At 37.4% G+C, this 26,494-nt stretch overlaps 1 protein-coding gene across 5 annotated transcripts; it reads left to right on the top strand.

Moving 5' to 3' along the window:
- Positions 1-17,037: 17,037 nt before the first annotated feature.
- LOC145043120 (disease resistance protein RPV1-like) lies at positions 17,038-26,270 on the top strand. Of its 5 annotated transcripts, none has more exons than XR_013680906.1 (10): positions 17,038-17,200; positions 19,665-19,732; positions 20,444-21,175; positions 21,938-23,066; positions 23,145-23,465; positions 23,544-24,452; positions 24,557-25,136; positions 25,447-25,580; positions 25,674-25,727; positions 25,828-26,270. XR_013680906.1 is itself a non-coding variant. In XM_078991692.1 (9 exons), the coding sequence occupies exons 3-9, from the start codon at positions 20,643-20,645 to the stop codon at positions 25,842-25,844; spliced, it is 3,543 nt and encodes a 1,180-aa protein (XP_078847818.1). In that variant the 5' UTR covers positions 17,038-17,200; positions 19,665-19,739; positions 20,444-20,642; the 3' UTR covers positions 25,845-26,270. The 5 variants fall into 5 exon arrangements, 2 of the variants coding, with proteins under 2 accessions (XP_078847818.1, XP_078847824.1); XR_013680904.1 differs by having other exon boundaries at positions 19,665-19,739; XR_013680905.1 differs by lacking the exon at positions 19,665-19,732.
- Positions 26,271-26,494: the final 224 nt, after the last annotated feature.

Genomic DNA, 26,494 nt, shown 5'->3' with positions numbered 1-26,494 from the left:
AAATGTTAGTTATTACTTGTAATAGATTCATAATGTGGAGCTCATATGTTGAGATTAATCGAAACAAGAGTTCTAACGGTAATTTTAGGGATTTCTAAAATGGAAATGACTTGTAGATGCTTAATTTCAAATGAAGAACTCATGAGAATTCCATAAGTATAAAATTTGATTATCATAATAAATTTATGTAAGAAGTTAGGTGATTCATATGATCATAAGTAAGTTCTATTGGAAAAGCAACATAAGAATGTAATTAATGATTCTTATGATGGAAATTACTAAATATATAATTTGATTGGAATTATAAGGATATAAAATATGTAATATAAGTGTTATAAAGAATGGATAAGTTCGTTGAATAATTGTTAGTGATTTGAGAAACTTTAAAGTCTTCATGACTTGATTTGAGCACTTGATGCCTCTTCGGATTTGCCATTACAACTTAGGAACAATTAAGTTCTTAATCACTTACTTACAAAACGAAATAGATTTAATAGAGTATATACAAGTTCATAGGACCTATTTCACCTCATATGATCATTGGAGCATGATATTGCAAGTGTGGGAGCAAAGGAGTCAAAGTAAAATACATAAATGAGAAAACCTAAGATTTTGGGTGTTATATAAGGAATTACACGACCATGTAATGCCAAGGATTAGAAAAATACTACCATTTAGTATTTTGAGATAGCTCTAGAATATTTTCAATGTTTTGATTCTTATGATCATGTCCCTGGTTGCTCCCAATACTTTAATGATACGTTAGAACTAGTAAAATAAGACCCAAAATGTTTTGTAATTACCAAAGGGTATTTTGCTTATTTTGTAACGAAACATTGATATGTCAAATAGGTGTTGTCTAAGGAAAGTTCTAGTATAGAATAAGCACAAGTAGCTTAATTTTAATCATACTGATTACATACCTAGTGTAAATGTCCCCTAAACTATACATTTACATGTTACTGAAAGTGTTACTTGTACTATCTATTACTTTCTATATGGCCTTATGAATTATGTCTACATTACATGAAAACTATTTTGAACATTTTTTTGATATGATAAAAGTCTACATGATTTGGAAATGTGATTTTGGAAGCATCCTTAGTTTTCATGCATGCAGGATGGATTTGAGAGTCCCTGTTACTTATGTGCTTATTATAGGTAGATGATGCAATTCCATTATGGAGGATCAATTATCCAGAATCACCAACACTCCTTATGGAAGCCTAATGCTTCGAGATGGGTTTCGCAATCCCATTCCATGGAAGATATGTTTAATTGTCATGCGTCTATCCTAAACCCTACTATGGAGGATGGTAGTTTGTCGTCGATAACGGTCGTATGCGGGTAGCTTATTCTCTATTTACCTGAACTTAGTTTGGAAAGGGACCTAATGTGAGTAATGGATGAGGTATGGATTAGTTTCATATGCGTATGCATTGTTATTTTATGAAATTATATTAACTCAATATTTTCCACTACTATATTGAATTGTTTTGATAATGGTATAAGATAAATGAAATGATTTTCAAAAGATTTTCAAATATTTTTAGAATGAAGAATCTCCATTGTAGATTCATTTCATAGTTGGATTCTAATATTACTCACTAAGCTCCCCAAGCCTAACCTATTATTTTGACATGCACTCACAAATTAAAGATTTAATACCTTTAGCATATTTCGAAGGCCATGCATGTATGGTTTGTTAAACTCATGTATGATATTTCACTTAAACACCCTTTGTAACATCTAGGTGATGTGGTACCTCTAAATTTGGTTATATAATTGAATTATATTGCATTTAGGTTCCTAAGTGTTAGAAATTGTGAAAAAGGGACCCATAGTGGCAAATTGATAAAAAAAAATGGAATTGATAAGTACACCATACGTAGGTGGGTGTACGTTAGACATACTAAGGTGCTCCTTAGTACACTAAGCATACATCCGTACGCAGGGTGTAAGTGGTTTCATGTAAACCCTAATTTTAGGGCATTGGCTCATATTAAGAAATTTATGGACTCTTGCCCTCTTCTTACCCAACCTCTCTCTGTGACTACGACCCTCAAGCAACCCTAGAGCTAAAGAGAGAAAACTTTGAGCTATTAAGTAAGTTTTGGAGAAAGAAGAAGGTGGTGAGAAGATCTTGTAGTTGATAGCACTTTGGATCTAGGATATCTCCTTGGTTTGCAACATCTGTAAGGTATAAATCTTGCATATTTACCACATTGTAGATCTTAGTTTTTTCTCTTTAACTCACATTTTTGGTCCCAAAATGATGTTTCATGAACATAGCATGTTCTTGACCCATTCAACTGTCCTTTCAGACCCTTGGAAGGGTCTTGAGTCATAAAAATGGATTCAAAGTGGTCGGTTTTTCTCCATGCATCATTTAGAAGGTCTTAATGGATTAAGTGTTGGATTCGTGTCTAAGCCCGTAACCATATTTGGTAAGTATTTGACCCGATTGTGCATGGTCCTTTTGGGTTGCCTTCACTAAATCAACTTGAGTGGAGAAATAAATAGAGAGAGAGGTTATTATGATTTATTAATATATTATAAGAATAATATATTAAAGAAGAAATCATATTTGTTTGATTAATATTGGTCAATAATTAATTAGGAATTCAGTTTGTGATCAAGTGTAATTAATGAAACTAAGGGACTGAATTGTAGTTATATGATAGTTGCAAAATAAGGCAATGGTTATCCTAGCTGTAGGATGGACGAATACAAGGGATAAGATATCCTTGAAATCGTCCAAAGGTCCAAGGGGATAAGGGTTATCAAGGCTTATCTTTTGATTGCTTGGTGGGCAAGTATATAGATAAGGATAAGGACTGAAACCCTAATCTCTACCATATATAAAGACCCTAAGGCCTTAAGAATTTGTCCACTTGCTTCTAAGAGATCCCAAGGCTGATTTCTACCTCTCCCCTTCTCTCTATAGCCTCTCCAATTGTTTGTGGTGTTTCTGAGCCATTAAAGGTGCTACACTTGTGGTACTTGCTTTAAGACTTAGGGTTTGAAGATTTAAGTTGTTATTGCAATATAACAACAAGAGGTATGTGATCTAACCTTCTATGTGAATTTCGAGAATAGTAGGTCACATTAGGGTTTTATTCATGTGTTCATAATGTTGTGTATCTAATAGTGAAAACATAGATCCAAATCTAGGGTTGCATGCACACAAAGGATTGTATGTATGAAACCCATCAGTGGTATCAGAGCCATTGGTTAACTTGTTTTCAATTAGTATTATACAATTGTATGAACTTGACAATTAGGGTTTATAGCCAATAAACCCTAGGAGGCAAGAAATCTCATGATTAGGGTTTCCTAACCCTAATTTACGAAATTTATGAAAGGGTTTTTAAATCCTTTCCTTTAGTGCAAGATTTCGAAATTTAGGGTTTGCAAACCCTAGGATTTTCGAATTAGCCTCCTTCCCCAAGATAAGATCCTAAATTTTAGGGATTTCGATAATCCCATATATTGTAATTATCTTGTAATTGTTAAATATGGTAATTAAAGATTTTGAATTATCCCCTCCAATTATTTTCGAAATTTAGAGGGATAAAAGGGATTGCGATAAGTTAATTATTTAAATGATAATTATCCTTTAGGATTTAATAATCCCTTATGATTTAATAATTTAAATTAATAGTTTAATTTGAGATAATTATTAAATCAAGAGTTTTAATATTTAAAATTTTAATTTAAATGATATTAAATTTCGAAAAATTTTAATTCAAAATTAAAACCCTAGTATTTTGAAATGTTTAAAATACACCCTATACTATTATATTATTACAAGCTTAATGAATATATATGTATAATTAAAATACTAGTCTTACCGTTAGTAGGCCTCATTCATGAAGCCGGTCTATAAGGTGGGTATAAGGTTGCTGCTTATAAAATGGCGCTTAATGGGTGTACATTCACACCCGCCACTTGCTTGACTGGTGGATGGTCATTAGCCGAACGGGTAGGATAGGGCAATCCTCTCTTCATTAATAAGTATAATGAATCTATATAAAGTAACTAAACGGTTTTACAAATTCCCAATCCTAGTTACTTTAGGCAAAAGTGAAATTGATGCAATCCCATGAAATTACACTTTTCACCCTTGCTAAGAAGTTAGTGGAGTGTGTGTGGTTTACCGGCACACTAATTGGTTCTAAGAAAAGGTGGTAAAGGGCGATTCATTGTTTTTCATAGTTGGATGGAGCGTGTGTGGTTTACCGGCACATCTAATAGGTGATTGTAACAATGAAGGCACCATGTAGATTTGCATGGTTATTCACACCCACTTTGTGATCCTCGGCATCCCGGTCACAAACGAGAGGGCATATCGAGATTTAAACATGCCATTGAAAAGTTCAATGAATCTCCAAGAAAATCTAGAAATTCTCAAAAAACATTTAAAACTTAATCTTATGTTTTTCATGATGAATAATTAGTGAATCGTCATTCACTTACCTGCAAAATTATTTGCGTGTTAGATTACGACATCCCTTTTCTAATATGTAAATAATGTTGTTGGGTTCTAGCCCTAATTTTTCATTTTGGTTGTTTAATTAGGGATTCAATTCTAATCAAACTTTGTCCTTTCTATTTGTAGATGGCTAACGCGAACAACGTTGCTGCTAACTCATTCACGCTAATGAGTCTTTGTCAAAAAGTGAATTTTGATGGATCAAACTTTAACAAATGGATAAGATACATTCGCACGATTGCGCGCTACGAGGACAAAGAGTATGTCCTCGACGAGAAGCTCGAGAAGATCAATCCAGAAGTTGTTACTCCTGAGGAAATGGCTGTCTTTGAGACCCACAAACGTGATGCAACAAAATTCCATTGCATCATGATAGCCACAATGAACCAAGAATTCCAAAAGTCCTATGAGGACATGTATCTGTATGAAATGCATCAAGACTTAATGGAGAGGTACCACCAAAGTGCGATGCAAGAGCGCTATGAGATCATCACGAATATGATCACCGCTAAGATGGAAAGTGGAGAATCTCTTATCGTGCACTTGCAAAAGATGCAAAGATATCTTGATCGTCTTCGCAAGTTAAATATTAACTTTTGGGAGAATATAGCATGAAACATCCTTTCATTTCATGGTTTGTTTAGACAAGGATTTAGATATTTGTTTAATAATGAGAATGGTTCTATTTATGCTTATTTAAATGGTGTTTTATACTTTGAAGCAATGCCTGGTAATGGAATTTATGAAACTGTTATGGTTGTAGATAACCTAGGAAATGATGTGTTGTGTATGGATTCTTCCAATAGTATGGATAAAGCATGTTTGTGGCATTGTCGTCTTGGGCATGTCAACAAGAAGCGCATAGCCTAACTCCAAAAGGATGGAGTGTTGGAGTCATTCGACCTTAGGGAAGATGACACGTGCGAATCTTGTTTACTTGGAGAGATGACCAAGTCTCCCTTCACTGGCACTTGTGAGAGGGGTGAGGGTTTATTGGATCTCATACATACCGATGTATGTGGGCCCTTTAGATCCACCACAAAGGATGGGAACTGCTTCTACGTGACTTTCACCGATGATTATAGTAGATATGGGTATATTTACTTAATCAAGCACAAGTCGAAAACGTTTGAAAAGTTCAAAGAGTTCAAGCATGAAGTGGAGAATCAATTGGGCAGGTAAATCAAGATGCTTCGATCCGATCGAGGAGGAGAGTACCTAAGTCTTGAATTCCACGACTATTTTAAGGAATGCAGAATAGTTTCGCAATTAACGCCGCCTAGGACACTGCAGTTGAATGGTGTGGCAAAAAGGCGTAATCGAACCCTGTTAGACATGGTCTGTTCTCTGATGAGTCGTGCTTCACTACATATCTCATTCTGGGGGTATGCCTTAGAGACTGCCGCCCATATCCTTAACCGAGTCCCTACAAAGAAGGTTGCCAAAACACCTCACGAAATGTGGACAGGGAAGTCTCCCTTGTTGGCACATATCAAGGTTTGGGGTTGTGAGGTTTTCGTAAGATGAGAGACTCACGAAAATCTTGAACCTCATAGTGAGTGATGTATTTTCATCGGCTACCCACAGAGATCCTTTGGATATCTCTTCTATACACCGAGTGACAATGTTGTCTTTGTTGCGAGGAGAGGGGTTTTCCAAGAGCGAGAACTCATAAGCGAAGGAGACAGTGGGAGGCAAATCGATCTTGAAGAGATTCAAGAATCGAGCGATGAAGGAACCTCTAATGCTGGTACTCAACCCGAGGAGGAAACTCCGGTTGAACCAATTGACGATTCCTTACCTCTTAGACATTCCGAGAGAGTTAGAGTTTAACCCTAGTTTTCTGGTTTTCATGTTACTACCGAAGGGGACACATATATTACTGATGGTACACTAATAAATCTAGACGAACCTAATAGCTATAAGGAAGCCATGACAGGCCCAGAGTCTACAAAACGGAAAGAGGCGATGGACAGCAAGATTCAATCCATGTATGACAACCAAGTTTGGAATTTGGTTGACAATGTGCCCGGACGTAATACGGTTGGGTGCAAATGGATCTTCAAGAAGAAGACCGACATGGATGGAAATGTACACACGTATAAGGCGCGATTGGTGGCGAAGGGCTTTACTCAAACTCCCGGAGTTGACTATGATGAGACCTTCTCACCAGTTGCCAAGATAAAATCTATTAGGGTGACGCTAGCCATTGCTGCATTTCATGATTATGAGATATGGTAGATAGATGTCAAGACCGCTTTCCTTAATGGGAAGTGGGCTGAGGATGTTTACATGGCTCATCCAGAAGGTTTTGTCAATCTAAAGCATCCCAATAGAGTGTGCAAGCTTGAGAAGTCCATTTATGGACTTAAGCAAGCATCTTGCAGATGGAATCTTTGCTTCGATGAGAAATTCAAAGAGTTTGGATTTGTACGAAGTGAAGATGAATCATGTGTATATGTAAAGGCCAGTGGGAGTATAGTTAGCTTCCTCGTTTTGTATGTTGATGACATACTACTCATAGGAAACGACATCCTGACTCTGCAGGAGGTTAAGTCCTGGCTCGGGAAGTGCTTCGCTATGAAGGACCTTGGAGAGGCTTCCTATATTTTGGGAATAAGGATAGTGAGAGAACGAAGTAAGAGACTAATAAGACTTAGTCAGAATACTTACTTGGATAAGGTACTAAAACGTTTTAGTATGGAAAACTCAAAGAAGGGAGAACTACCGATACAGAGTAATGCCAAGTTGAGTAAGACTCAAAGTCCGAGTACGGAAGTCGAGATAGAAAAGATGAGTCGAGTACCATACGCTTCCGTATTTGGCTCGATCATGTATGCTATGACTTGTACTCACCCTGATGTGGCCTTTGCTTTCAGCATGGTTCGTAGATATCAAGGGAACCCTGGCAGAGCTCATTGGATTGCAGTCAAGAATATCCTTAAGTACCTTCGGAGGAGCAAGGAATGGTTTTTAGTCCTTGGAGAGAGTGATGACTTAAAGGTGTGAGGGTATAGTGACGCCAGCTTCCAGACCGACAGGGACAACTACCGTTCGTAGTCAGGCTGGGTCTTTACCCTAAATGGAGGAGCAGTAACTTGGAAAAGTTCCAAACAAGAAACCGTAGCTGATTCCATGTGCGAATCAGAGTACATGGCAGCGAGTGAAGCGTCAAAGGAGGAGATATGGTTGAAGAGCTTCATTGGTGATCTTGGAGTTGTGCCTGCCATAAAGGAGCCTATGTAAATTTTCTGTGATAATGAAGGAGCGGTTACCTTGACCAAGGAACCCAGGGATCGTGGTACATCTCGGCATATCGACAAAAAGTATCATTTTATTAGACATCAAGTAGAAGAAGGACACCTCGTAGTAAAGAGGATATCATCAGAAGATAACCCAGCAGATCCGCTTACGAAGGGATTGAGTAGGGTTAAGCACTTGCAGCACGCTAGGAGCATTGCGCTGAAGGATGATATTAGAGGTTATTTCTCCAGGAGGCCCCATATGACAAGCTTTATGTCCATTCTTTTGAGTTAGAAGCTAGGGTTGCCACATTAGAGGTTATTTCTCCAAAATGAGCCTTGTATGCGTTGCATGGCGACCAAGACTGAGACTTTACGTGATAAATAAGCTTGGGAAGGCCAGATCTATGTGTGTATGGAACGGATCTGACCGCAAAAGCCAGTTTTAGCTGGTGCATGGCATGGACTCGCCGAGTATGAAGAACATACTCGACGAGTCACTTGAAGATTGTCCTTGAGACCACCCAGTGTGTAGTCCTGACCGAGTTGTGGGTGACTCAGTGAGTCACAGAGAGTTAGAAAGGTTTTGACAGGTGGACCGAGTCAAGTTGGGACTCGTTGAGTTGTCCTTGCGACTCGGCGAGTTGAGTCGCGGTGGCCCCGTGATTCAGGCCTATGTGGAACTCGTCAAGTCGGGGGAATACTCGACGAGTCAAAAGGAAAATCCTTGCGAGTTGGTTAAAACGCGTAGACTCGCCGAGTCCGGTCCAATTGACCAAAGACTGTTGACCAAGTCAACCTGTGTTGACTTGATATGGATGGTCAACTGTAGTGGTACAAGGAATAATTATAGATTCATGATATCATAGGAGGATTACAGCTCGAGGGTTCGAGCACGAGTGATTCCAGGGTTCACGATTAGCGAGGCATACGAGGTGAGTCTTCTCACTATACTGTACCCGGAAGGGTTTGACTGTGTGACCGGAGGGTCGAATATGATATGAGATATATGCCTTATGTGTGTTAAGTTATTCGTTATATGTGCCATGTATGATATGCTTGATTTGGGCCGGAAGGCAACATGTTATGGGCCGGAAGGCGCGGTCATATGGACTGTAAGGTTGATGTGGGTAGGACCGGAAGGTTTACCTAGTCGGAACGGAAGTCCCCTGAGACACATGGACCGGAAGGTCAAGGCCTGGAAAGGCGTACGTGCGTAGATTGTATTTTGGGGAACTCACTAAGCATTTATGCTTACAGTTGTTGTGTTATGTGTTTCAGGTACTAGCGAGGACCGTGGGAAGGCGCCGGCGTGATCGTACACACACTCGGGGAAACCATTTTGTGATCTTTTGTTATGTAATCGGTCGTGACTAAATTGTTACATTGGAACCTAAACTTATTACTCAATGTTTTGATGATTGTAAAAATGAAAAATTTTTGGTTTTGAAATTTATGACGTTACAGTTTGGTTTGGCCTTATTTCCTATTCTTGATTGATGAAGGGCTTAGGGCAGAATCAAGTATTCAACTAACTATAGGATCTGGGTTATGTATTATTAGCATACACAAGTGTTGCAGGGTTGGTGGAAGTTTCATGGATGATTTGTTTGGGGTCTGGCAACCAGTCACGTAATGTTTAGCCTTCCTCTAGAAGTGACGATAGAGTGTATGGTTAGGGTCATTGTGATAATCCTCTGAGACAAATACGGATAGGTAAGGAAGGTATTATAGGCCCGTACTACTAGAAGCACATGACCTGTACGTATAGCAGGGAAGTAACAACCCCTAGGGATTTGTTAGGAGTTGGTTCCCCTAGTTTGATATGCTTTTTATCTAATATATCCCTAGTTTATTTTTAGTATGGTGTTGACAAGATGATTTGAGGTAGGTTCCAGATTGGGATCGGGAGCTAGTAGCCATGATAGACCAGCTCTGACTGAGGAACGAGTTAGGAAGATCATGCAGGAGAAGGTTGCTTCCCTCTTTCTGGCAAAGCTACCAGAGATGTTTCGGTCTATCAAGACTGCCAACGTGGAGTATATTGACGAGCGTTACTTTGCACTTTCTGAGGTTGCTACTGCTGTAGCCACCACAGTCGTTGCTTATGCTGGGATTAGCACTGGAAGAGCCTTTCAGTATCGGGAATTCAACAATACGAAGCCCCTCACATTTGATGGTGTTCAGGATCTGATCATAACCATGAGGTGGCTATCTAACATCGATGGGTGCTTTTTCACTTGCTCTTGCCCAGCTAAATAGAAGTTCAAGTGAAATCTGAGCATTCATCGGTCTGGAGCGAAGGATTCGTGGAGACTTGTTACTAGTTTGTATTCTTTTGAGCAGAGGGCTATTGTAACTTGGAGTAGTTCTCAGAGATGTTATGTTCTGGATACATTCTAATGGTTGAGTGTAAGAGATTGGCCCAGGAGTACTTGGGTTTGAGACAGGGGACTGATTCGCTCACGGAGATCACCAAGATGTTTATGGAGAGGGGCATCTTTTGTCCTGAGTTTTCTGCTTCTAAGCAAGCTCAGATGACCTGTTACTTGAGCATGCTCAAGACAGACATCAGGCTGTTTGTGTCCACTCTACGTTATGGTTAATTGTTGGAGTTGCAGGAGACCACCAATTGGCGGGAGATTGAGATGGAGCTCCAGACAAGGGAGTAGAGATAGGCCCCAATGCAGTCGTAGTTAGCACCGAAGCGGTTCAAGGCCGATATACTGGATCTGGCAGTCATAGGGGCTGCACTTGTGGGAAGTGCGGCAAGGTTCATGAGGGGGCTTGTCGATCTGGTGGTGTATTCCACAAATATGACAATGAGAGGCACTATGCAAGGGATTGTCACCAGCTGGCCCCATTTTCAAGTACCAGGATTTGCTACCACTGTGATCAGGTTGGCGATATGAAGATCAATAGTCCGCTGTGGTACCCCTCACTTATTTGACGAGGAAAGGGTGGACTTCTGGGGCCCTGAGAAGTAGTCGACATTTGACACTCTTCGACAGAAATTATGTGAGGCCCAATATCGACCCTCCCGGAGGGAGTCAAGGATTTTGTGATATTCTGTGAGGCATCCATCACCAGTTTGGGGCAGTCCTTATGTAAACATGACGGGTGATTGCTTATGCTTCACGACAGCTGAAGCCACATGAGACACGATATCCTACCCACAACTTGGAGTTGGGGGCAGTGGTGTTTTCCCTCAAGATTTGGATACATTATCTATATGGGATCCGTGTCTATATGGATCACAAGACTTTGAGATATCTTATGGATCTGCCGAACGTAAACATGAGGCAACGCAAGTGTCTAGAATTGGTCAAGGATTATTACTGCGAGATCGTTTACCATCTAGGTAAAGAGAATGTGGTAGCAGATGCTTTAAGTAGCAAGTCGATTGGGTCTTTACTTGGGGAGGTGTGTTTGAGGATATCCATTGATTCTCCGCTTTTGGGATTGATCAAAGAGGCTTAGGCAGTGGGAGTTCGAAAAGAGAACTGGAAACAGGAAAGGATCAAGGGCGAGAGCAACATGTTTATCACTGCTAGTCGAGGATTGTTGACTCAGTGTGGTCAAGTTTAGGTTGCAGTTTTTGGTGGGATCAGGTAGACAATGTTGGAGGATGCTCATAGGTTTCGCTTTTCTATACATCCAAGAGCCACCAAGTTGTATCGGTATTTGAGATTGAGTTATTGGTGGCCGTGTATGAAAAGGGAGATAGCTTGGTATGTCAAGAGGTGTGTGACTTGTAAGATAGTTTAGGCCAAGCTTCAAAGGCCGCATGGTAAGCTATAGCCTCTGGAGGTTCCCATGTGGAAGTGGGAATAGAATAACATGGACTTTATCACAAAGTTTCCGAAAACAGTAAAGGGTTTTGATGTTATATGGGTCATTGTGAATCGATTCACCGAGAGTTCCCACTTTTTGGCCATTCGGGAGAGCTCTTCAGCCGAAAAGCTAGCCGATGTGTCTGTCCGAGAGATTGTTGCACGTCATGGGGTTGCAGTCTCTATTATTTCCGACCAAGATGTTCGATTCACTTCTAGTTTCTAGCAGAAGTTCCACGAGGAATTGGGTACGAGGTTACATTTCAGCACTACATATCATCAATAGATCGATGACCAGAATGAATGGACTATTCAGACCGTTGAGGATATGTTATAGGTTATATTATAGATTTTGGTGGCAGGTGTGATTCCTACCTACCTCTTGTGGATTTATCCTACAACGGTTATCACTCCAACATTGGTGCTTCACCATTTCAGTTCTTGTATGGTTAGAGATGTCGTACCATGGTTTGTTGGGGAGAGCTTGGTCATAGGGTCATGGGAAGGACCGAAGTAGTCCTTCAGACCACATAGCTTATCCAATAGATCAAGCAGAGACTACAGACTGCTTAGAGTCGGCAGAAGAGCTATGCCGACCGACACCAATCAGAGTTGGAGTTCCAGGTTAGCAATATGGTGCTCCTGAAGGTCTCACCCTGGAAGGTTGTGATATGCTTCACGAAGAGGGAAAAATTAGGTCCCTGGTTTATTGGACCTTTCTGCATGATTTCCAGGGTTGGCAAGGTGGCTTACAGGTAGGATTTGTTGAGTGAGCTCAGTCAGATCCACAACACTTTCCATGTCTCTCAGTTGTAGAAGTATGTGCTGGACAGCGAGGTAGTGGTTTTGTTGGACTATATTAGGTCGATAAGCGTCTGAACTATGTTGAGAAACCGGTGGCTATCCTGGAAAGGAATATGAAGGTCCTGCACAACAAGTAGATACCTTTGATAAAGGTACAGTGACAACATGGGATATGCTCCAAGTGGATCTGGTAGCTGGTGGCTGAGATGCAGGAGCATTATCCTGAGCTATTTTGCCGCAACCGACTTCAAGGACGAAGTCTAGTTCAAGCACGGGAGAATTCTAACATCACGATGATGAGGTACTTCTAAATTTGGTCATATAATTGAATTATATTGCATTTTGGACCCTAAGTCTTAGGAATTGTGAAAAAGGGACCCATAGTGGCAAATTGGTAAAAAAATGGGAATTGATGAGTACGTCCTGTGTACGTGGGTGTACACTAAGCGTACTAAGGCACGCCATAGTACGTTGGGCATATGTGGCTATAATGAGAACCTTAATTTTAGGGCTTTGGCTCATATTTAAGTAACCTTATGGACTCTTACCTTCTTCTTACCCAGCCTCCTTCTATGATTTTGACACTGAGGCAACCCTAGAGCTAGAGAGAGAGAAAACTTTGAGCTTTTATGTGATTTTTGGAGTAGTTTTGGAGAAAAAAGAAGGTAGTGAGAAGATCTTGGAGTTGAGAGCACTTTGGATATGGTATTTCTCCTTGGTTTGCAACATTTTGAATGTATAAATCTTGCATCTTTACCACCTTATATTGTAGATCTAGGTTTTTGCACTTTAAGTCACCTTTGTAACATCCCAACTCCTAGGTATAATATTTATACATTTATTTTTGACTTGTTTGAGCAACTCGACGAGTTGGATGCCCAAACTGTCAAGTAAAGGCGGATTGACCACATGGATTTTATGACCAACTCGACTAGCGGAAGAGACCAACTCGACAACTTGACGCTGTGAGAGGAAACCCTAATTCTCTGCGGCTGGGTCCTATTTAAAGGACCTTAAGCCCTCATTTCCACCTCACCAGCCACCTTACTCTCGTGTGTGAAACCCTAATCGCCTATATTGAGCTAAGAGAGAGAGAGAGAGAGAGAGAGAGAGAGTGAGAGTGAGAGTGAGCTAATCTTTGAGCATTTTATTGCATTTTTTGAAGAGAGAGTGGAGTATCAAAGCAAGGATTGTGAAGAGACTGTTGGATATGGTGTTAATTTGTCTAAAGCTTTTGTTGAAGGTAAAAAGTATCCACCTTGCTTATTAGTTTGGTTCGATCTCATTTTATGGAGTTTTAGGGCTTATTCCATCTTTCGTTGAGGCTTTGAGTGTGTTGAGCTTATCAAGGGATCCAGACTTTAGATGTGGACCTGGTGAGGTTCCTAGAGGCTAAAGGTCGCAGGCTTATCCAGCTAATAGAAGAGCTTTCAAGATTAAGACCCTGAATGGAAGTTGTTTTGTTATTTCAAGCCCTAAGTGCCATGCATGGACGTAAATCTTGCAGCTTTACATGGTATATTAGCCTTAGGAGGATAGATCTATAGTTTAGGGTAGTAAATTTTCCTTAAAACGTCTGAATGAGAAAAGAGACTTAACGGACTCGTCGAGTTGATGAGCCAACTCGACGAGTCGATTAGGGTTTTTCCGATGAGTCTAGAGATAAGTAACTCGGCGAGTTGACGAGGCAACTCGACGAGTTAAGTTGGGTTTTCACGACTTTTTGAAGGAAGGAGGGGACTCGACGAGTCACATAGATGCACTCGATGAGTCGAGTCAACATGGATTGTTGACTCGAGTGTTGACTTTAGGGTTTGGTCAAGACAGGGTGTACAGAGACTGTGGAGGGGTAGAATGGTCTTTTACCCATTCCAAGAGTTAGAGATAGAGAGAGAGAGACAGACAAAGAGAGAGAGAGAGAGAGAGAGAGAGAGAACAACCTTTGGTTATTTAGAGTTATGAATCGAGTGTTAATTAGAAATAATTATCATATGTATTAGGCGGAGGCTAGATGTGTGATTCGTGTACGATGTTTATTGGCTAGCTTACAAAGTGAGTCTTCTCACTATACTTACCTAGAGTGGTAATGTTTGTGACCAGAGGGTCTTATGTGCTTATATTGAGTATTGTAATATCCTGCATTCTGTATTTGTGATTTATATTGTGTATTATTCTAAGCTTACTGAGTTAGGACCGGAGGGTCCACCCGAGTTGTGGGACCGGAGGGTTCCACTAAGACACATTGACCGGAGGGTCTTATTTGAGTATGGCCATGAGAGGCTAATGAGATGTGTGTGGTATTTTAGGGAACTCACTAAGCTTCATGCTTACCATGTTGTATGTTTTGTGTTTCAGGTACTTCTCAAGATCACAGGAAGGCATCGGCTTGATTGTACACACTAGGAGAAGTTGTGTTTTGTGGATCCTGGATTTTGTTTAAACAATTATTGAACATATGTTTTTAATACATTGTTATTTTGGAATGTGTGAACTATGTTTATGAGAATTATGTGATTTTTAAAAATGAAAAATTTGTTTGAAAATTTACGGTGTTACAACCTTTTTGGTCCCAAAATGATGATTCATGATAGCATGTTCTTGACCCATTAAGTTGTGCTTTCCGACCCTTAGAAGGGTCTTGAGTCATAAAAATGGATTCCAAGTGGTTGGTTTTGCTTTGTGCATAATTTAGAATGTTTTAATGGATTAAGAGGTTGAGTTAAGATCTTAATGGGCATGCAAAGTCATAAACTTGGAAACTTTATGACTCTTGAGGGTATTTTAGCCATGCATCTGAAAAATAGACGTGAGTGGTTAAGCCATTAAGCACTTATTGTGTTTTGAAGCTTCTGGGAGTACATCCCGCATACTTGGAGTGCGCCATGCGTACAAGGTCAACCACTAGTACACCCAGCGTACCTTCAGAGTACACCCTACATACTCACTCTTAGTTGACTCGGCTGGTTGACTCAATTGATTTGACTAGTTTGACTTTGACTTTGACCAAGTTTGACCTTTTGGGTATTTTGGGGTTTTGATTGAGATTGGTCATTTGATCAAAATAGGTTTTAATTTGAGTTGAGATTCGTAGTCGAGACTTCATCAGCTTTTGTCCAGTTTGTGAGGTGAGTTTTCCTCATTGTACTTGTGGGTCGAAGGCACCAAGGCCAGCCCATTGGATTAGATATCCTGTTATGTGACGTTATCATGTTGTAGTGATCTGTTAGACCGGTATCTTGGTGTATAGGATGATGCTATGCGTAGTGATCAGCGAGATCTATATGATTATTTGTTGACTGGTTATATTTATGTTATATATTGTGTATATGTCGACATGTTATGTGTGGTTGGGTTGAGGCGGACCAACGTAGACTCAAGGCCAAGAGACCAGGACATCCCAAATAGAGTGCAAACCTGTGAGGCGTATCGGTCAGGCCGAAGGTGCAGAGAACGGTCCAGATAGGTTGCAGGCTCGGTGAGGCATTCCAGTCATGATGAAGGTTCTATGAGCATTCTAGATAGTCTGTAGGCCGGTGTAGCGTTCCGGTCAGGATGAAGGCTATGTGTGCATGTTGTTTGTTATTATGTTTATGTTTATGTGGTGGTACTCTAGGGGAACTCATTAAGCGTTCACTTATAGTTTTAGGTTATGTTTCACATACTTCGAATGACCGCGGGAAGGTGAAGGCTTGACCATACACATCCTCTTGTTTATGACTTATGATTTTGGAAGACCCGGATGTTTGAAAATGTTTTGAAAACTATTGTTGTAAACAATATATGAATTTGGGTTGGTTTTAAAGTTTAAATTTCTTGTGATTTTTTATTGGTGTTACACCCTTAATAACTCTGATATTTAGAACTTTGTTTTAGTATTAGGACCAATAATTTCGCATTGAACTGTAAAACTTAAAAAAAGTCGTTAAATTACCTACTTCTACTAGCTAGTACGAGGGGTGTTTTAGTTCAGAATATTCAACCCTTCTTTGCTCATTTTATGCCCTTCACATGGGAGGACAATTCTTAACGCAAATGTGGCACCCATATGTCCTTTAAAGGAGGCACTAACATTACTATAACCCATGGATAGTTTCCACAACCCTAGGACACATGGGTAGGTAGAACCACCCAATAAACCAACATCTACTACCAATTCATCTATAACAACAAAATCTTCTACCATGATTCGAGTTGGTCCAAGATGTAACCACAGTTACTAACCACCACAAAAGCACAACATTATTTGCAATTTCAGGTTATGATATTGAAGAATGAGGAATTTCTTGGGGAAGACAGTGGGAAAGAACTTTGTCGGAGCAACGCTTGGGAAATGATTCAATTTGCTTGATCCACCTAACTAAATACCAAGAAAAAAAGAATACAAATTTGCCTTCACACAGAGGGCAGATGCTACAAATTTACGAACTCATTTTAAACGGAATTTGTCAAAAAGACCTTATGTGCATTTTTTTAATCTAAAAAGGATTATCCATTTAAAAAATAAAAAGAAAAATCTAAAAGGGACTTGCGGTGTACTTTTATGCCAACCATAGGGACCATTTATATAAGTTTTGTGTTTTATTTTTAAGATTTTATTTATTTATTTATTTACTTTTTAAAGATAACTCTAGATTAATTTTAGAAAGACCTGGCTCCAGCAGGAACAAAGAACATTCTCCTTCCTTCGTCTTTCCTTGTTGACCCGCTATATCCCTGAAGGCATGCTGTCGTTCGCTCTGTAGTTTTCACTCGTCCTGCTTCTCTGTTTAGTGGCCGTTGATTCTTCTTCCATCCCCACCGAGTGCTCTTTATCAACCTGTAGACAGGTAAGTAACAACGAACGCACACTCTTACAAGCTAGTATGACATCATGTTAAACGATTTCATTAGATTAATCATAAATTAAATCATTATGATCTATTATTTCATTTTGAGGTGAATGCTATTTCGATTACATCAATCACTTTGTTCAGTTTTATATTTCAATTAGGATTCTACATAGTCCAACATGTTCTTAAGAACGATGGAGCACATATTCCACTAAAATTACTTTCTTAATTAATTTATATTTCAAATTTGTAAACACGATTTCGATAGAGTTAGTTCTATCTGAATGATGCTTTTAGACAATAGGCTAAGTTGTGACAATATTATAGATTGTCTAGTGATGTTCCTGTTGTGCAAAACTTAATGAACCATTGAAGCCAGATTGTAAGACATTTCAATCATCGTGAAGTACTTTCAGATGTAACAATTTTTAGAATCTGAAATTAGGAGTTTGCTAATACAGAGTCTAGATCTTAAATCAATCAAGTCTTGCACTCTTGCTCCATTTATTTGCAAATAAGATGGATTAGTTTTTTGCTTTGAGCTACAAAATCATAAGGGCTTTCTTTTTGTCTTACATGACACCAGGGTAATATCTACTTTCAGATGCTTTTTTTGTTTTTTTACCACGTCCTCATTTTATGCTTCGGTTTATCACTTTTATAGCCTTTTCATGTGGATGTTGTAATTAAAAGGAGGATTTTGTTAGTTTAAATTTGTGTTCTAGGGCCAGTACAACCAATGGCTTCACATTGTTTTCAAAAGGAAGATGCAACTCAATAAAGACGATAACATCTATATGCTTGTGTATAAGCCTATAAGGTGAATTTATATCCGGAATTTCATCTATTATAGAATTTGAAATTGAAGTTTAGTAAACATATCTCTTGGAACAAGCCCATTTGCATGATGATAGTATCATCCTGATACTAGATCTAGTGATAGATATATTCACATTTGAAAAACTTTTTCTTGCAAATTCGGGGATATATAAACAACCAGGTCAAGAAACTTATCTTTTTTTTTTTTTGATATGTATTAATTGTTTGATGATATTTAGGGAAGTGACATATGGTGTTGTTTCTAGAATGATATGGTGTTGATGTGACAGTCTAGGTCTGATTTAGCATAGAAAGGAATGGAATTAGCAACGTGTAGTTGAGGGATTGAATGATCTAAAGGTTTACAAAGTAGTCTACCAATTCGAGAAGGTAGTTTTTTCTCCTAGGAACAGGATTCCATCTGAAAAAAGAATAGCTAACCCGCTCACCCCTCCTCAACTCTTATTTGTACTAAACTAATAACCATCGGACCCCTTAGCCCTTAGCCCAAGTTTTGATCTGTTGATTCCCCCTTAATTTGCATATCCAGTCCACCATATATGAGGTACACCAGTTGATTTTTTTTTTTTTTTTTTTTGGAGAATTACACAACTGAATCCGTAGATGGATTTTATTTCGAGAATTATTGGGATATTTATGGTAGTTTACTCTGATAATAATAAAGATTTTGTAGGTTAATTGAATCGAATGGTTTGATATTTTCTTCTACCCGAAACTTAACCAAAAAACAAGTTAATCAATCATTTATGAACTGAGTAACCATTTTTTTAAATGGTTTCAGTGGCAATGTAACGGTGATCTTTATCATTATTAGGACTTAGGTAGAAAGATAAGCACATTATATATATATATATATATATATATATATATATATATATATATATATATATATATATATATAGGTTCAGGTTCATTCGAGACCATTCTAGTTTTGTGAGACCGTGAGACCAAATCTAAAAATAATTTTAAAATGCAAAATAAATGGAAAAATCCAAAAAATTCTTTTTTTAAATATTATTTTCGGAACTTGAATTAACTAAAAAAAATATTAAAAAAATACAAAAAAATAAAATAAAATAAAAAAATTCCGTTTTTTTTTTTTTGAAAAATACGTGAAATATTCTAAATAGAATATTACACTGACATATTCTAAAAAATAATTTTAAAATGCAAAATAAATGGAAAAATCTAAAATTTCTTTTTTTAAATATTATTTTCGGAACATGAATTAACTAAAAAAAAATTCTTTTTTTTTTGAAAAATACGTGAAATATTCTAAATAGAATATTACACTGTACATATTCTAAAAATAATTTTAAAATGCAAAATAAATGGAAAAATCAAAAAATTCTTTTTTTAAATATTATTTTCGGAACATGAATTAACTAAAAAAAAAAAATTTAAAAAAAAAAAAAAAAAAAATACGTCTCACGGTCTCACAAAATATAGGTGGTCTCAAATGAACCTAACCCTATATATATATATATATATATATATATATATATATATATATATATATATATATATTGGTTCTTTAATCACTTAATCTTTTTACTTTATAGAATATAATGTTTTATTCTTGAGGTTTAAATGTTTCATGCAATGTTCTTGCCTTCGGTAGGTGCTACTCTCAGTTGGTTGATTAGGGAGTAATGGGAACTCGGGCTACGCAGAGGGTACTCAGCTACGGTAAATTGTAATGCAACTAACTTTGGGGAAAGCATATATATGGAAAATATTATAAGTGTTTTAACAAAATAGGAAAATAGCAATAAAAAGTATACATGTTCATGTTAAACTACTTCAAAAATAAGTATTCATTCTCTAATATTAGATTGATCCTTCTCTTCTCTATATATTGTTCAAGGATGTGAGCCCATCCAATTCATATTCAACCGCTTCATCAATTATGTTTACTTTTAGGGTCCGATAAACACATAAAGTAAGAAATAAATATATTAAAATTCTAACAAAGGGCTCCTGGCCCAGCAGTACTAGGTGTTGCCTTCCTCCTTGAGGTTGAGGGTTCAAGTCCCGTTGTGTGTGTGTGTATATATATATATATATATATATATATATATATATATATATATATATATATATATATATTACCTCATTTACTGAGTATTTAAATCTGTTTTCATGTATTAATTCTTGGGACTGAGTTTTTGAGTCTTTTTTGATCTTTGACCTAGTTTGACCGAGTCTGAGTTTCTTTTAAGTTACACAAGGTATTAATATAAGCCTATTAAGTCAAGTGGCAAAGTTTGAGGTCTAAATGCATTGCCTTTTGAAACTTATGTTTTTATTTTGAAGAATGTAAGGTATTATTCGTGAGTTTTAAATATTTTGATGAGACTTGCCTTGCATAAGGTATTAATTAGTTGGATTTTTATGCAGAGGAATTATATATGGGATCTTGAGATTGTGGCACAAGTGAGGAATTATATATGGGATCTTGAGTTACCAGTGAAATCAAAATTCATAACTGCTGATGTCATAAGGAAACTGTGGATACACCCACATATAAGGGAGAAAAAAAGGAAAGAAATACACAAATTTGTGAGAAGGGTGAAGTGTCATCAACCCTTAACTCATAATGGTTGTTCTATCTGACCTTTCACAAGGATCTTCATCTTCTTCATCTACTCATGGTCATAGATATGATGTATTTTTAAGTTTCAGAGGTCTTGATACTCGTAATAGTTTCACTGCATACCTTCATAAGGCCCTCATGGATGCCAATATCGCTACCTTCTTAGATGATGAAGAGATCGAAATTGGGGATGATCTGAAACCAGAATTACAGAGTGCTATTAAAGCATGTAGGGCTTCTGTTATCGTGCTGTCTATGAATTATGCTTCTTCAACATGGTGTCTTGATGAATTGGTGCTGATTCTTGAGCAACGTATGACATCCAACCATGTTGTTTTCCCTATCTTTTATCATGTTGAGCCGACCGATGTCAGGAAACAACAAAGTAGCTTTGGAGATGCAATGGCTAAACACAGAGAGAAGATGGAGGCAGAGACAGATGCTAATAAAAGAAGTAAATGGTCTCAAAAGATTGCCAGCTGGAAAAAAGCGCTTAGAGAAGTTGCTGATTTAAGAGGGAAGGACGTTAATGGCAGGTGATCATTTTCTTACCCATAATTTTGTACTTTTGTTTGAAAAGGAATGAAACATCTACGTTATCTTCTCCGTATCATTTCTATAAGTTTCTTGATTATCATTAAATGGGCATCATTTAGATGTATTTATATTTGGTTATAGAAATACTTAAAGTTGAATCTTAAGATTTAAATTAGATATTCTCATAAATTATTTGAACTGTCTAATTGTCTAGATAATTTTGACATGATAATTATGTATTTTATCATAAGTTAATTTAAATTGATCAACCATTTTAATACCTGTATACGCTTTCTATTAAAATCCAACTTTTTGAGGTTTGTAATGAGTCTACCAGTAAGTTAATCATACTGCCTTCTAACAATATTGTTATTTATTATGATATATAACAATATTGCAGTATTGCTTATGAGTAGTACATGTCAACCTATTACCGTTCTATACCATTTTGTTCAAATTCATGCAAAATCGCATCCATATTTATCTTTGGTGGGCTTATAGAAATATAATGAAATTTGGTGGCCCATTAGTGATATCTTGGATTATACATAAGTGGCTATGGTCTTATTGTTCATGAAAGTTATGGCCTTACACATTAGATACTTAAACGGTTAGAAGTGCAATATGATATAGTCTTGATGTGAAAACTTAATTAAAAATAATAGCTTATCATGATATAGTTTTGATCTGTCTTTGGATTCATGAAATCTCCAAATCTGGTTTGTTAGTTTTGTGGCTCTTATTAAAAAATCAAGTTTCAGGCGAGAGACAGAGTTTATTGAAGAAATTGTTAAGGATATCTACTCGAGATTATGTATATCCTCAAGGAGACCTCTTCCACAGATTTTTGGGATGGACAATTCCATTGAATTTCTCACTTCTTGGTTGAAAGATGCATCATCACATACGGCAGACATACTCACTATTTTGGGTATGGGTGGGATCGGGAAGACATCTTTAGCTAAATATGTCTATTTGTCTCATTTTCGTGATTTCGACACAAGCAGCTTTATTGAAGATATCAGTAGGAGATGTAATGAAAAACTTAATGGGTTAATTGATTTACAAAAAGAACTCTGTGCTGACATTTTGAAACCAAGTCTGTTGCAAGTTGCTGATGCTTCTACATACACCTCAATGATAAATAATGCAGTGTCCAGTAAAAAGGTGTTTCTAGTTCTTGATGATATTGACAATCTCGACCAATTGAATGCATTACTTGGAAGCAATGGTTTTCATGCAGGGAGTAAAATCATTATAACAACAAAGGATGCGTGGTTGACAGAGAGTTGTGAACTATTCAAAATGAGACTTAAGCCCAAGCATGCAACGCACGAACTTAAAGGCTTAAGTTATATTCAATCACAACAACTTTTCTGTTTTCATGCATTCCGGTCGTACTCTCCTAAGGTAGGTTACGAAGAGGTGTCAGAAAAGCTTGTGAAGTATTGTGAAGGACATCCAATGGCTCTTAAAATTTTGGGTAGGTCTCTATATAATCGAGATATAGCTTATTGGGAAGGGTACATAAAAGAGATAAAGAAAGAAAATTGTTCCCCCATCAATAATGTCTTGAGAATGAGCTTTGACTCTTTGTCATTTAAAAATGATAAGGAGTTGTTTAAGCATCTTGCTTGTTTTTTTGTTGGAATGGATAGAGATGTTACTGAAACAATATTAAAGGCATGTGATATAGAAACAAGATCCGGGATCACGAATCTCATTGACAAATGCCTTCTCAATATTGAATGGAATAACAAACTGATGATGCATCAATTGCTTCAAGAGATGGGAAGATTTGTGGTACGCGAAGAATCACCCGAGAAGCCATGGAAGCGAAGTAGATTATGGTGTCATGAGGAGTCGTTCAAAGTGTTGAAACAAAAAAAGGTATGAGGCCATGTATACTTATTAACAGCATGTATGTACAAAGTATTTCAATTTTTTTGGCATCTTGTTTATTTTTAGGGTAAAGGAAATCTTTTAGGCCTTGCCCTTGACATGCAAATGATTGAGAAAGAGAAGTCACATTCATCATTTGAGCTGAAAACAGATGCAATGAGTAACATGGTTAATCTGATGTTATTACAACTCAATTATGTCCACATTAATGGCTCCTACGAGAACCTTCCAAAAGAATTACGATGGTTGTGTATGCATGGGTTCCCTTTGAAGTCTGTACCTTCAGACCTGCCGATGGAGAATCTGGTTGCTCTTGACATGTCATATAGCAATATTGAATCATTTGGCAATGGTTATAAATATCCACGACTTCAAAAGAGGCAAAAGGCAACTTATCGCTTTTATAATTTTTCATTTTAAGTTGATGAAAGTTACTAATTTTCTAACTTATCTTCATTTCAACAGTTGGATGGATTGTGCTTAAAAGACAAAAGCTTGTTTGGATCATTGAAGGTTCTTAACTTAAGTTTCTCGCATAAGCTTCGTAGTCTGGGTGGCTTTGACGAACTCCCTGCACTTGAGAGGTTAATACTTACAAACTGCACTGGTTTGTTCGAGGTTTGTGATTCAATTGGTGAATGTGTTGAACTTGTGCACATTGATATGAGCTATTGCAACAAGCTTGAAAAACTTCCAAAAAGCTTAGGAATGTTAAAAAAGGTTAAAACACTATTGTTAGATGGTTGTAATCTCGGTGAATCTCGGATAAGGATTGCGCATATGGATTCATCGAACAATATTTGTACAAACAAACTAACCTCTTCATCCTTCGTTCTCGAGGCTATACCAAACGATTCAAAGTTCTTTGTGATTTCTTTACCAAGCTTATTGGTAACCTTGTCTCTTAAGGATAATAATTTGTCTGCGGAATCCTTTCCTGTGGATTTCAGTTGCCTATCCATGTTGAAGAAATTATATCTAGATGAAAATCCTTTGGTTTCCCTGCCTTATTGTGTGCGAAGCCTTCCTAGGCTTGAGATACTTAGTATGATAAACTGTTATATGCTGAAGTCACTTGAGCATCCTCCACATACACTAAGAAAGTTGTTCCTCTTTTCTGACCATAAGCCTTCGCTGAGGAAAATTTTATTTGATCCAAAAATGTCCCCTCTCACATTTTTTATTAATAATAAGATGTTTCCAGCTCCTTCACTTGAAATTGAAGGCATGATCAAAATCCAACCAATGGCAAGTGTTGAGAAAAAGGTATTACATTGTTTGGGTTGGACTAACTTAGACATTTCTAATGAAAGGCGCCTGCGGACTGATGTTGAGCATTATTGGCCTACAGGATTACAGGAATCTGAAATCCAGGTTTCCTCTAGTTAACTATGTCTTTGTGTGAATATATATATATATATATATATATATATATATATATATATATATATTTAATGAAGGTGGGTTGTATTTGGCAGATGTATTATGAATTTGGAATATTTAGCACGATTTATGAAGGTGAAGAGATGCCGAGTTGGATTACAGATAGAAGCACGGGGCCATCGATGTTATTTACCATTCCATCATCTCCTAAAAAACTCAGGGGATTGAATCTATGCTATGTGCAGAGTCCTCTATTTCACGATGTGAATCAGAGCCTTAAAGTTGTAGATAATGGGTTCTTTTATTTGCCAACAGTCACGATTGATAATATAACGAAGAACCGCACCTGGACATATGATCATTACATTGACATAGTCAATGTTAGTGGAGATTCTCTTATAGTATTAAGCCATTGGATGTTTGGTATGAATGAGATGGAAGATGGTGACCACATTACTCTTACTGTTGGGTCTAATCAAGTTATAAAAGAGTGTGGAGTTAGTCTTGTGTATGATGATGATGGAGAAGAAAAAGAAGATGTGTTGGGTTATTACAAGTCATGGAATCACATTATTGGTGGAGATCTCACTGGATTTCAGTCAACAACTGGAAAATACGACCTAACCATAAAGAAATTTTTCGCATTTGGCTTTGACGACATCAGCATCTTTTCAGGTAGATATCATTGTTATGGAGATCACACAATCACCATGTTGTTTGTTTACTAGATATCATACCTGAATTTACTTAGGGGGGAATTACTTGTCTCTTGATTTCTTTCATCAGCAATATGCTATAACTAATATTCTGATCTGAACTATGATCCAACTAGAGGCATATACGGGACCACTTGAACCCAACACATGGTAAATTACACAACTGAAAATCATCACAAGCAATTCGCGAAACAGATATTATGCTAAATCCCCGTATAAAACATCATCCATAACTTCTCTTGATAGTTTGTGTTTTTTTTCTTTCTTAGAATGGTTTACGCATGAACCCACTACTCTGCTCCTAAATCTACACCTTTGGTCCTCAACGGACTCGAACCCTCAACCTTTGGCTGGGATGCACCTATCTGTCAACCCCTGATACCGCTAAGCCAAAGGCCCTTCGGTTGTCTTGATAGTCTTTAATGACAAACAATTAATGTTTTCTATTTTATGCAATTATAGTCAAATTTCTAATCTAGTTTTTTTTTTTCATTAGGTGATGAAATACACTTCAGAGCTTTCTCTCAACAGAAGTCTAGCATACCGGAAGGTGGCCCTTAACGTACTTTTATATTCTGATTTATCATCACATAAACAAAAACATACAAACCAACTATTAGAAACTCTTACGTAAATACATTTTCATGCAGGATTACGATTAGGATGAAACGAAATACAAAAAGTAGCGACATACTTTGCAGTGAATGCTTGGAACTTAGGATTTCTGATTTTGGGTAGTGGATACTTCAGAGCCTCCTTGGGGCCAATATCATACAGTACACTTGTCTTATTTTCACTATACAAGTGTTTGCAAGAAAATCTTTGGGATTCCCACATTGTATTTGAAGCTAAGTCCCAAGCTAAAAGACTGTATCAAGTCCAAAGTGATGGTAGAAATCCAAGCAGTAGCAGAATTGAGAAATCTTAACCAATAGTTGAGAGTCCATAAAGTTATGGCAATTCCTCGCATTTCTGAGGACGATCAATTCTAGAAAGATGCATGAATGAGATTGAGTTTGAAATATCCCATAGTTACTGTCTTTGTGTGTTCTAATTATGTACATATGTTAACAACTGATTTGGATGGGTAATAAAGAACCGATTTTCAGTCATAAGTACAAATGTGATATGCTGGTCTCATGTTGTCTCCAAAATCAACTTAAAATATTCCCCACACGTATCCAATCTACCCTGCCTTCTCCTCTGTTTTAACTATAACCTATCTTTCTTAAAACCACCTGTCATCTACCTCTCGTATAATTGGTCATTGCCAATATATATTGATGTTTATTTGCATCATTGTCCCCTCAGGCTCTA

This window comes from Lactuca saligna, chromosome 1 (genome assembly GCF_052625555.1).
Source record: "Lactuca saligna cultivar CGN05327 chromosome 1, ASM5262555v1, whole genome shotgun sequence".
Classification (NCBI taxonomy): Eukaryota; Viridiplantae; Streptophyta; class Magnoliopsida; order Asterales; family Asteraceae; genus Lactuca; species Lactuca saligna.
The sequence above is the reverse complement of the archived record's forward strand: the minus strand, read 5'-3'. Positions and strand labels throughout refer to the sequence as shown.